The sequence below is a fragment of the Semicossyphus pulcher genome, unplaced genomic scaffold (assembly GCF_022749685.1).
Source record: "Semicossyphus pulcher isolate SPU_LCO1_2020_fin unplaced genomic scaffold, fSemPul1.0.p SCAF_2, whole genome shotgun sequence".
Taxonomy (NCBI): domain Eukaryota; kingdom Metazoa; phylum Chordata; class Actinopteri; order Labriformes; family Labridae; genus Semicossyphus; species Semicossyphus pulcher.
In genome coordinates, this window is record NW_027211693.1 from 7793924 (window position 1) to 7807632 (window position 13709).

Genomic DNA, 13709 nt, shown 5'->3' on the forward strand with positions numbered 1-13709 from the left:
GAAGCTAACGTTCACAGATGTGGAAACTTCAATGACTGTCGTGATTGCTTAAGTTTCCTCTCGCCGATACTCCTCTACTCTGCTAATCAGAAACGGATCGGCTGCAGGAGCCGTATTGGTCAACAGAGCTGTCAATCATCCTTTTGACAGCATCAAATAACTAATTAAAAAAAAACTTGTCAGAAAAATGACCACTTAAATCAGCATGATAAGAACTAACTATAATGACAGAAACCATGTTTGAGAAAAATGTATTTGGCATGTATTTAGATTTTATAGTTTGACTCATGTCTCATCTGTTAACATGGAGGAGGCGGGCTTTATGACCTATACTGCAGCCAGTCAGCAGGGGGCGATAGAGAAGGTTTGGCATCACTTTTCGGTCTTTTTATACAGTCTATGCTTTAAGCTAACACACTTCATATTACATCTATCAGATGCTACAATTAGCATGGATGTACCTGCTAGCTTAAATTATTTGCAATGCTCAGCTAAGCTACGCTCATCATCAAGTAATGCGTAAAGGTGTGAGTGTGTCACTGTGACATATGTCTTTTTAAACACAAACAAAAGCTGACTCATAGTAACATCCACATATTTTAAAGCAAGTGTACTACCACATTTTTACCAAACATCAGCAGTGAAACAGGAATATAATTATTTCAAGTCTAAAGTTTGGACAGGTTGGAATGTCCACAAGAGACAACTCTGCTCTGAACAACGTGGACACATCCTGCTGTCATTTTGTGTTAAAATATATATGCTGAATGATTGGTGAGATTGTGCACAGTTGCTTAATATAACCGCTCCAACGTGTTAAAAAGAGCCACCTAGGTATGAAGCGCAAAGACGACTCTTTGTCTTTTAATCTAAAGAAAAATAGAAAGAAGAGAAAAGAAATCAAGTGAAAGGCAGACCCACTGAGACATGAAAAAGAGGGAAATATACCAGCTCTGCAGCCGTATTGCATGAGGGGGGTTAGGAGCAGCATTTATGAGAATAAACGAGATTTCCTGAACTGAGAGCATTCCAAGGGCGCCGGTGGTCTCGGCTTGCCAAGAGGCAAGACGACACATGCTGGAGATGTCTGCCAGGTAGCAGAGCACAAAGAGCCCTCATTTCCTCCCTATCCCTCCCTCACTCCCTCCCTCCCTCCCTCCCTCCTCCACCCCACCACCCTCACCCCCGGACACACACACACACACACACACACACACACACACACACACACACCTCCCTCCTCCATCCTCATGTCTTTCTCTAACTCACCAAAACACAGGAGGAGAAGACGGAAATGTCGAGTGTCTTTTGATTTATTAATGGCAACTATCTACAGTAACATAAAAAAACCCACAAGTGGCTTCTTTTCAAATCCTTAAATTCTTTATTACTTCTATTTTATTTGCTCTTTATGTGCATGCTAGCTATTTCCAACAGTTTAAGGAATGCTTTTTTACCGTTTATAATGTGTTGACTTGAGTATTTTTTGAGGCTTTATAACCGGAGTTCGTCTGGTCTTGCAGGTTTTCCTCTGCGTTTGGTCGGATTGGAGGCTTTTTGTGGCGGTATTCTGGGATGCACACATTTGTAAGCTGATACTAATACAGCCCTTGAAGTTTGATACTTGCCTGGGGATCCGGCTCCCCCAATGCTCACAAACACACACACACACACACACACACACAAACACACACACGCACACAGCTTCCCAGAGCTCATCCATCCCTAGGTGGTATCCCATTACTGGCTTGCAAAGACACACACACACACACACACTTTTTGTTTTCTTTTGCCACTGTAGCTCCGCTAAGCCACAAGCCAAAACTCTCACTCTGCCTTCTCATTACTGCATCTTAGCAACACAAACCACGGCGGGACACACTTTGAATACTCTCAAAACAGGACAGCCAGAGAGTGTTTACGCAAAGACAATTATATCAAAACTGCAGCTTGTGGTTATTAAGAACACAGCGTTTAAGCAGAGGGACACTAGAATCTACAGTGGGGATAATATCCACAGCGCAGCTCCAGCGGGACACCCTGTTCTGTGGCAGCGGGGCCCTATTCAAAACTGTGCAGTCAGGAAAAAACAGTGAATAAGCTCTAATCCTTTAAGACAGCACCAATAGAGATTCCATCATGCTCGGCTCGTCACGAGAGGAGAGCAAAGCTTGGGAGATGATAACGTCAGTCCGACACAAAATAAAATATGGCCTGTTTTGACTGGCGGGCTTATAGCCGCTCTTTTAGCTAAGGGCTGTTTCCTGTTGAGAGGAGGCACGGCTCAGGTGGAGGTTTGAGCCAAAGAAATGGCAAAACAAAAAGGTATTCACAGAGCGGGACTCCGAGGATCCTCATCTGCCCCGTCGTGAGGCCGAATAACAAAGACTGAAATGTTATTAATTTGAGCCAACGCATAAACAGAAGCACAGCATATATCACAAGTTTATGGTTCGCTTTAGGCTATGTTACAGTGGAGTCAGATAGGGTAACCACTGGTTCTACAATGATTATTTGATAAATCACTCGGTCAAATGACAAAAAGAAACACGTCAGCTGTCGTTTCCAAGATCAAGAGCGAACAATGAAAGCTCAAATTCATTCTTTATCTAACGTAGGAAGAGAACCTCCAGCGGTTGGCAGCAGACGACCGACGTGTGAATAGTCCTGTTTTAAATCAATCTAAAATAATAACTAGGTAAAGCTTTCATTCTTTTTAGTGCAGATTTTGGTCTTTCGCATCATCGCAGTGTAAAGTTAATCAGGACATAATAACCTTACGATATGTGTGGGGTTAAAAGTAGCCAAAATGTGCGGGCTGCAGGAAGCGGCTGTGTACTCGTAGCAGGAGATTGTTGTCCGCATAATCCTGTTATAATCCTGTCCATTAAAAGTTACTTAACTTCCTTTGGGTTTCAATTTTGTAACTAGCAAAACACCCTGAGCTCAATAACTAAAAAAAATGTATGTAGTTAAGTTTCAATAATTTATTCAACTATTTAACTAGTTCCACATCTTAACTGAAACTGGACTTTTGTTGCTAAGCAACACAAACATTCTCCTGCACTCTGTAGCTGTGTCCTAATCCAGGGGCTGCATCCTCACAGGCCGTATTTGAAGGCCGATTGCGTCACAGCGGCACGACGAAGGCTGTCCCAATTCGAAGGCTCCTTCAGATGTGGCCGACAAATGCGTCCTCCTTTTCCCGGGCCACGGAGGATCCATTTGGTGCATTCTTCGCGGCCCAACGTATCCCGAGATTCATTGCGTACCAGTTCAAAGGAGATGGTGGAAGCTTAGGCGGCTGAGGAGTACACTTTAAATGTAAAAGTTTTTGGTTTCAACAAATAGCAAGTGTTACACATGCACCTGTTGCTAGGCGGCCTGAGCGGCGTTTGGAGACGTAAGGGTAAGGCCGGGAACAGCTGATGACGCAAACAGGAAATCCTGCGTAGACCAGACCGTCTCATTTCAGTTCAGCTTAAACGGTCTACGCAGGCTTTGAATGGCGCATCCTCCGTAGACCGCCTCCTTCGATGGCTGCAGCCCCTGAATTAGGACAGAGCTATAGAGTCCCAGTGATGTTGTATACCACCACTCTTGGGATGCCTCTTATCCAATCAGATTACTTGGTCAGAACTAACTGTTGTTTAATGTAGTTTATGGACTTGCATAAGCTTTAAGGTAAGATTTTAAGAACATACTTCAAAAATTCACCAACAAATTAAATCACAATAAACCAATGTATGGTTGTTAAGGATGTTCTCAAGTTAAGATGCTTAACAGGTGCAGGTCCCTGCTTTTTAACTGTGAGGATATGTTGCTTTTTTTTTATTAGTTTACATCTTTGAGCTTTGGGCATTCTCTGACATTTAAAAGACCAAATGATGCATGTGTAAGAATAATACATGAATCCACCTTGAAGCGCTAGTTAACACATTATATGTTACATTATAAGTTACATTATAAGTTACATAGAATCAATGGATTTATCTTCAGTGTGATTTATAACTTACTTGACACTCTCTAGAAAGTCATGAGGTGGGAAACCCCGCCTTTCTGGTTCACCAAGCAGGTGATAACAAAAGCATAAATCATCTGCAAAACACCACTGATTAAGATCAGGGACACCAGCATACAAGCATACATGAATGGAAAGCCACAAACACACACGCGCACACACACATAGAGACACACACACACACACACGCACAGAAGCACTGATTTGTGCTCTAAATGCTAGAGGATAAAGGGGGAGGAAAAATCAAAGCTACACTTAGCTAATGCCTGAATATTTATAAAGTGGCCCACTAATTACAGTCTGGAGGAATTCGACTGTGATTACAATTAGCAGCGTCCAGACCGGCTCGGAAAACACTGGCAGATGTTCAGGCTGCTCAGAGTGGCCTGATGTAGTGTATTTACTTTGCATGACTCCTGTTTAAGCCCGGCAGACCACAGGAGGACTGCATGAATTAATGCACATTCATCAACATGGACCTACTTGTGAAGAGGAAGTCACAAGGAAAATTACAAAATGCAAAAGCTCCAGTTAATGGACGTAAAATAACGATTTTGTGTGATTACACAGAACCTCTGACTCATTGAAAACAAGCTTTCAATCATAGATAGTGAGCATGAAGTAGTCACATGTTGCAATATTACAATGCTAGCTTTTGTTACTCGAAGTATGTGATAGGACACGAGACCACGAGACCATGAAGGCTCACAAAGTATCTCACAAGGCCCCATTTTTCAGAGAAGTAGATCATGCTGTAAATCTACACTGTTAACCCAACAGTATATCTTAATCAAAGAAGTAACTTCACTCAATCCTCAAAGAAATTTGACATAATTCATCCCAATGAATTAGCAGTAACTCAGAATTATTGTGGTACTGACTCATGTATTTTGAGTGATACTAGTTTTTGTAACACTTTAAGTTGCAGTAATTGATTACAGTTAGTTACATGAACTTATTTAGTCTAAGAAGTGCGGTAGCTAGCGGTAGCTGGCAGCCTACAGTAACGCTCATTATTGTAAGGGGGGCGGCTGCTATGACGATCATGACGTTGCATGTCCGTTAAAATGATAAAAAAAACAAAACATGAAATTTTAAATATTCTAATATATAATATATTATAAAATATTAACAGCAATAAAATCCTGTCTCATTCGTCCAAGTGAGTGTTAACATCTGACATTGATTTGAGGACACTGGGTCACATGACATGGAAGCTATTGAAAAAAAAAAACTATAAATGTTTCTAAAAATAGATACAAAAAAAAAAATGTATTGAAAGTGCGACTTATACACCAAATTTTACGGTATTTGTTTTATGTTAATGCAACTTCAAAGGTTTAAGGTAATCGGTTTCCTCAGTTGAAATGAGTCGACACAGGAGAGTTTTAAGATAAACTACTGAACTAAGTTCATCTTACTTCATTGATAAGTTCAAATACTCATTCTAAGTTCAACACACTGAATGGAATGGGAACTGTTTACTTCATTTATTTAAGTTACCTCAACAATAAATAAAAGAGTTGGTTTCCTCAGCTGGTTTGAGTTGAACTAACTGATCAGGGTTTACAGTGTACTTGGAGACATTAAGTGCTCACTTCTTTAAAAAAGTACAGCTTACTCAAATAACACATGATCATTTCACATGACTCGACACAGTTAAGTTCTTTCACTTACTTTTCCCAAGGTAAACGGTTTCCTTATTTTCTTTTTAAGTTAACTTAACTTGTTCGAATTTACAGTGTTTAACTGATAAAATGACAAAAACTGCGACATTTAGAAGGAAAAGGTTCCTAATTTAAGTCATTAATTTCATTCATATTCCTTATATCACTTTGAAGACCTCAGTTGAAATTGATCCCCTCCTTGAGATTCCTCACTTTATCTGCTGTGCATCCTACAGGCGTGGTTGAACCTGTTATAAGCTGTTTTGTGTATTCAGGAGAGTTTTAATCAGCAGGAGAACCAGTATTGAACATTTATTGTCAAAAGAAGTGACACATGTCAAGTTTGGCACCATCTCCTGTTCAGAAGCCACACTACAATACAAGGGCTGATTCTTTAGAGGGAGGAGCCTGCTAACATGAGAAGACTAAGATAAAATGTTGGAATTACATTATGAATGAATGCTTCTAAAAGCTTCTATAAAATTATCTTTGTATATCCTTAAAACAATGTTCAGATACTTTACAGACCAGCAAGCAATGAAAAACCTTTTTGAAATTCCAAATAATTTGTATTATAACTTTATTTATGCAGCTACATTAACCTGAGACTGCTTCATATTCAGATTATTTTCTTTAGTTCTAAACCCTATTTTGGAATTGCAACATAACTTTAGTGTTTTCTGGCAAATTCTGGCAAACAGCACTCCCAGGAAGCAAAGCATGACATGTATTTGTTATCATTGTTCCAAGGAAGCAACACACCTGGAGTTGTTGTGAGACTCAAACAGCAATTTGGCACAATTTCACCCACAACACAGTGAGTAACGAGGTTTGGTATCACTGGGGAAAAGGAAATTTGTAAGTGGGCGTGTGACTCTGCTCATTCCTGTCCGGACAGGATTTATGAGTACAATTATAGTTTAAAAAATTTAAAACAGTAACAGAGTAGGATAAGATCAAGTGTCCTCCATTGTGAATCCCAAGTGAACAGCTAAGTTATCTGACAACCTGGAAACAAAGACTCATGTGGTCTGAAAAAGTCTGTAAACTCCTCAGTAAAGTACCTGATAACCGTAGTTTGAGGTTTAAGGTTTATTCCTAAATGATATTTTACAGCATCTTAAATTTTACAGTCCTTCAGATAAAAGTGTTTTTTCTGTGGTCACAGAAAACTGCCTCATCAGTTCGGTGGAGGCAAAATTAAACTGAAAGCTCCCAAAAGATTTGGCTAGAAAGATGATTTGAGTTCAGATCTTTTAGGCAAACTTTACTGGCTGTGCTCTATATGCTAACCTGCAATAACAAGGCTAACACAATGATGTTAAGAAGGATTTTGAGCTAAATGCTAACTTTAGCATGTTACCATGCCAGTGTAAATTTTGTTAACAAAAAAAAAAGGTCGCTGACGAAAAATGTTTGTCAGCGTCCTTTTTTTGTCCCTGACGAAGACGCGACGTTGACATGCTAAAAATAGATTGTTGATAATAAAAACTAACCACACGTATGTTTTGTTTTCGTTAACAAGACGAGACGGGACAAAACTGTTGGGGTCGGGCTGTCTGATAGAAAAAATCCATGATATGTTCCCCCACTGAGCATCTAATCTGTCAAATACCACTAATGCATTCTTGTAACTGGTTGATTTTGTTGAGGGGCGTGTGCAGATCCCCCCGAATCTGACCCAGCCATACGGGTGAGGATTGTCCCACAACAGCAGCTTGACAACAACATGGCGGCATCCACGCAAAACAACAGATGGACACACCTTTTTTTTTGTATCGCAGTGCACTGCATGGGAGACGGAGAGACACCCTGTGGCTACAAATTGAGAGAGTCGAGGCCAGATTATCCAAAGTAAGGAATCAGGATAGTGTAAAGGGAGCGAAATGGTGCTTTACAGATTCAAACACTTGGTACAACCTGACACCTTGATACCAGTTTCTGATACCTTTATCAGGCTAATTGAATTAGTTTAAATATAGAAAACGTTTTGACTAAAAGGTGACTTTTTATTGACTAAAGCTGGACTAAAATGTTCTGAGTTGTTGTCGACTAAAACTGTAAAGGGAAAAAATTAAACTAATAATCGAGACTAAATCTAAAATTAAGACCTTACCATGCTGACACTAAAAACGATAACGTTTAAGATTTTAAGCACATACAACATGTATTGTGTTTATCGTATTAGCATGCTAACATTTGCTATTTAGCTAATGCAATTACACACTGCCAACCCCTGAGTCACGCTCCTGGCAACACTAAAAACAGAGAGCATTTGTTGATCAATCCAGCTTCTCAAACACACATATTGTCTGACTTTCAATGTTTGATTTCAGTGTAAGTTCTCCACCTCATTTTGTTTTGTTTGACAAAACCAGCAATGTGAAGATGTCACCCTGTCTCTGGGAAACTATAAAAATCAATTTCTTACCATTTTAAATTCACGGTTGCAAATTTTTACACCTCTCATAGGCCTATTCTTCCCTTGTTAGAAACATATCTGATGATATTTCAATTGTCAAAGTGAAGGGAAATAATCCTGAGAAGCCCTCAAGTCTCATCTGCAAAATGCAGCCATGTTAATTGTTCCTGTCAGGATAGACTTACCCAATTCTATTGCCTCTGTTTAGTTTTTTCACCCCTTGATCAGATAAGAGCCCAGTTGGGAACTTCTGGTCCCAAACAAAGACCCATCTGCTAGTAATCTTCCCCACTGTAAGCACTCCTGCCTCCTGATAGCATGGACGAAGCCCGCCGCACATTAGGGTAAACATTAGGCTATTCAGTGAAACAACAAACCAACAACTCTATCCTTCCTGAGGAGGAAGCCACCAATGGATCCACAACACCAACAAACTGAAATGTGGTTTAACTCAAACTCAAAGGGACATCTTTCCTGAGTGTGTGTTTGTGTGTGTACAATCAGTTAGATGGACAGCTGCTCGACAAACAGAGTGACAGCGAGTTCTTCCTACTGAGTGGGCTGGGTAAATACTCCTGGTGGTGCTAATCAATCACCACAGCCCGGTCACGGCAGGTCAGAGGTGGGCTTGGGTGATTGGCGTGATACAATGGAAAGAGGAAGTGTAGGGCGTTTTTGTTTTAAGGTGGAGGGGGGCAGTAGGAGGTGGAAGGGGGGTCGTTTGGTGACTTACATTGGCCACTGCACCTTCTACACTACTCGTGCAACTAGCCGGTGCTGTAGAGGTTAATGTGTGTGCATGTATTTGGCATGAGAACAGATCACACTGCTTAGTCTGTGGTTGTGAATAATGTGCAGTATATTATCACTGTTGTGATACAAAGACAAGAGAGGAAGTTGTGTGCTTGTGTGAATCTTTGTGTTGGGATGTGATTCAGCTGCATTAGTCACAACTGTGTCAGAGAAAGGCCGGAGGAAGTTGAAGGACTTTGTACGTGTGCAAAAGCACAGGATGTCTTGGTTATAAAAGACAGGCGTCATTATTATTCAGAGCCTGACAGATATATTATTCAGGCCGATATTATCGGTCCAGTGTGTGGATATCAAAGGCATACTGGTATCAGTCGTTATTCTCCGGTATGTATCAATATAAAACTTTATTTACAGGTCAAATAATACAGACAACAATGCTATGAGGGGTTAAGGAATTTCAGCAGAGCTTCCTTCAACTTTACGGTTGACAATAATTTCAGCACTGTTTGCAGCACATGAGTAACAGCACAGCAGACAAGGGTACAAACTAGAAGTCATATTGGTGCAAAATAAACATAAAAAAGCCTGTGGCCCAGTAGCTCTGGCTGACAGACAGACATCAGGCCTGCTCCTTTCAAACTGAAGTCCACTTTCTCCCCTCTCTTCCTCAGGCCCTCCCACTCTGTCCGTCAAACAGCTGAGGCCCCCAGGAGCCTCCTCTGCTACAGTCCACAATGACTTCATTGACAACCGAGCGTCCCATTAATCTTCATTTGTCCCATCATATCCTGCCATTGGTATGGAAATGCTCGCCCATCTCCGGTGTGAGCTGACAGTCAGCGTTGGTGTTGGCGAGGGGGGGGGCGGCGAAAGGCGGGTTGGGTGCTAAAACCGTAGGGGGGTGAGAGTGAGAAAGTGGGGCGCCTATCTGTCCATTTGGCATTTGGCAGCTTCCTTTCCAAATGTATGTCATAGTTTCCTTATTCAAATGACTTGAACCTTCTAAACACCACACACACACATTCACACTTGCCCTCAGTGGGGGGTGCTGGCAGGAGGAGGTAATCTGATTTCTCAGCTGCCCGGGAGACCACTTCCTGAGAGGGAGGCCAGCTTGTGGAAGGACGCCTGGGGTTTCCCATCTGTCCACCCAGGGGCTTGACCCCCTACCTACTGTTAGGGGTTCTTTCTCTCTCTCTCTCTTTCTATTAATGCATCTCTCACCCTCTCAGACACACACACACACACACGCATACACACTCTCAGGCTGTCGCACTGCTAATGGAGTTTGAAATTAGACGGCAACCAGTTGCAGAGGAAGTTGCTGTCATTTACCCGCCACAGCCATGGATCAGTTCTCCACAAGTGGGATAGAAATGTGGCAGGGGCTGGGTGTTTGGGGAGGGGGTGGCCCAAAATAAGTACTATATGGAGGGTTTCTCCAGCAGTGAGCAGCAGTTTAGATAAATTAAGTTGTTCAAAGATTACTTAAAAAACAAGTGCTTCATAAGTGACAATATTCTGTTTAACTGTGTCTCTTAAGCAAGAATAAACACTTTCTGACGGCATCTAAAAGTTCTGGTGTATTTAAAGTGACTTTAAGAAGAGACACAGAGATAAAACAAAGGGAGCAGACAGAGACAGAAGGCAGCTTGTGAAGGAGCCTAAGAAGCACCGCAACATTTTCCTTTCCTGTGTCCTTTTTGACAAGGCACAGACTCCGTCTTTGATCAGCACTCAGGAAATTTCATTAGGACGGAGATGGGTGGATAAGAGACCAAAGAAAGCTTTTGTGGATGGGAAGAGGAAGAAAGGGAGATAAAAGGGTGGAAAATACAAAATGAATGGGAGGCAGAATAATAAAAAGACTGATAGTAGCATCTTCATTTCCTCAAGTTGTCTTGGAGGGTCAGAAGAAAGAAATAAGAGGTAGATGTCCTCCCACCTGTTTTAAATGATCAGATGTAAAATAGTTGCTCTGCTGTAGATTTTCATCGAGCCTAATTAATGCGAACAACCTTTTACAACAACTTTTTACAAGCTACTTGCTAACACATATTGGAAAGTGTCCTGATGCAACACTGTTAAGTTGACAAGCTTGTTGTATTGATTTGAATCATAGTTAAACTATGAGATTGTTCCGATAGTAACATGACAAAATCAATGTTCTGTGCCAGCTAAAAATGGGAATTTTGCTTATTGTGAATAAATATTTTGTTAATAAACAAGGCTAACAGTCTATAGCCATGCTAGCAGCTCTATGCACAGCGATGCTTTGAGCTAAGCTCTTGAATAAGTATGCCAATATGCTAACAATGACAATGCTAACATAGTGAGGCTAAGCAGGACTAATGTGCTACATATTCACCATGCTTGTTTATGATGTTGGCATGCTGTCATATGTTAATTAGTACTATATTGGATTAGCAGTGGCTGCTAACTGCTGAATTGCAACGAGATAAGATAATGAAATAATTATTTATTATTAAAAATCCGGTTGTTGCAACAGAACAAAGACAAGTAGCAAGAAGGTGAACACAAATAGAAATAGGAATAGACAAAAATAAAATAAGAGGCGTACACAACTGGTAAACAAAAGTGATATACGTGACAATCTGGGTAATAGCATCAACATTTAGCAGTATGAAATAGTGCACTATAAATAAGGTGCAATATAAAAAGTGTTGTATTACAGTAAAGTAATATTGCATGGTGTGTATTTTGGATGTTTTTAAGTTTTGTGTGTTTTGCTTAATGTATGTACTTTGGGAGAAGCCAAAGACAATTTTCAACTAACTAATCAATCAATTCATCTATTAAAAAAAAAGTACAGCCAAGGATTTCGTTGAAGAGTTGTTGAGACACTTCACCCCAAACCATAAAAATTCAACCTCGTGGTTAGAGAAAATTTCACGGAATTAATTGTCTGGAAGAAGCACAATTTTGTGCCAATCAAGTAGAGGTAGTCCTTGAATAAGTCAAAACTTTGACCTGCAGGTGCTGCTTGATAAAGAGTCAGGGGATCACCAACAACAATAGGATTAACATGTTTTCTGCACAAAATTTCATGGCGATTCATGCAACCAACATTGCTCCACATAACCTGTATCATTGGCACAGCTGAGCAAGATGGAGAAGAAAAACAACATTTGATTTTGAGTGTCTGATTTGAAACTTCTCAATGAGATCCAAAAAGAAAGCTGCTATCTGAATCTAACCTCCATTCCAGTCTCGAAGCAAACTCGACTTATTTGCAGGTAAAAACACGACTAGTTGATGGAGTCCGGTTTGCATTCAATCTGAAGTGTCCTAACAAGGAAACAGCCTTTATTTACGCAATGACAGCTGGTGTTTTGAAGGCATTTCCCTCTACTTCTCAGGCATGATGAACAACCATTTGATCTCTCTCTCCAATTCAACCACACAAAAGCAACGAAACAGCATCTGAAGCGAGAGTCTTGGAAGGCCACAGGCCACAGCAAGCGACCTTTAACCTTATCAATCATGTACAACAGAGGAAGTGAGGGAAAGGAGGAGACAAGAGAGACAAACACACAACATCCCCTCAACCTTATCAATCAGGGACCAAAGAGGAGGAAGGAGAGATGAAGACAGGAGAGCCGGCGTCTGTTTACCTTATCGATCATGTCGGGCCGGTTGGTGGCGGCCAGCACGGTGACGTCTCGTAGCTGCTCGATGCCGTCCATCTCTGTCAGGAGCTGAGCCAGGACCCGGTCTCCTACACCGCCCGAGCCAGAGGAGCTGAAGGAGTGGACGAGAACATAAGATAGATGAGTAAACAGGATACAAAGAGAGGGAAACAGAGATGGATGGACGATTGATTGAAGGATGAATGATGGAGAGGGAAAGGTACGTATTTAAATATGTCGGAAACAAGGCAAAAAAGAAATTATTTGTGGGGTAAATGTCTGAATTATAGCTCGATGATGGATGGAGGAATTTGGGGAGGATGACGGGAAGGATGGAAAGAATATGAAAAGATAGAAATGAATGTGTGATGGAGACATAATCGCCTAGATGAAACAAATTTGTAACTTCCTGTTCTCAGGAGTCCAATACAACGCATACCACAAACTTTTCTCATTCATCACCAATAGTTGCTCCATTACGTAAAGACGAACTCATCCAGCTGTTGGATACTTGAGGGGAACTTTTGAATCGTTGACACTCTGATAGCAGCTTCTTTCACTGACACGATGTTTCTTAACAGGAAAGGCTTTGGCAGCAGAAGTGAGCGTTCCTGCCAATGACGTCCTACTGAACTGCAGCTCAAAACAAGCAACAGGAAAGCACGTCGTACAAATAAAGAAGCCCTCCTTTACACAAAGTTACAAAATATGTCACCTTGTTTGGACTTGTAAATGTGGAGCCTCTGATCCCGTAACTTGGAAGTGTATCCCACCCAGGTTTCCATACCGTAAGATCAGTAGGAGATATTGTGTGCGCAAAAATATATACAATTTAAAGCTATATTTTAAGATTTGTATACAATCAAACCGTGTTCTTGATAAATTGCACATAAATGGACTGAGGCAGAGTCGTTCATTCACGACGGATCTGCTGCCACAGTTCACAAGCAGGTAGCTTGTACTCTTATGGATGTCCCCTGCAGTAGGTATGGTACCTTCTGCCTTAATTGTATATATTTTGCCTACGATGAATATATTTAGCTCTACATGTACATTTTAATCTTTTAGTACTGCTTCTTTTATTTTGTTCTATATACTTATACGATACGAACCAGATAAGTGCATCGTAAATACGCAACAGACCAAAAGAAAAACTAAGTCTGTTCTAAGTGTACAGCATAAATGAACGGATGGAC

The 13709-nt window shown here is 40.9% G+C and overlaps 1 protein-coding gene across 1 annotated transcript in view; it reads right to left on the bottom strand.

The window, feature by feature from the left end:
• afg2a (AFG2 AAA ATPase homolog A) overlaps positions 1 to 13709 on the bottom strand; it is a 118438-nt gene that overhangs the window by 68106 nt on the left and 36623 nt on the right. Inside the window, exon 15 of the mRNA XM_069669883.1 lies at positions 12499 to 12625. Coding sequence (XP_069525984.1) covers positions 12499 to 12625 — 127 coding nt within the window. The remainder of the gene's footprint in view (positions 1 to 12498; positions 12626 to 13709) is intronic.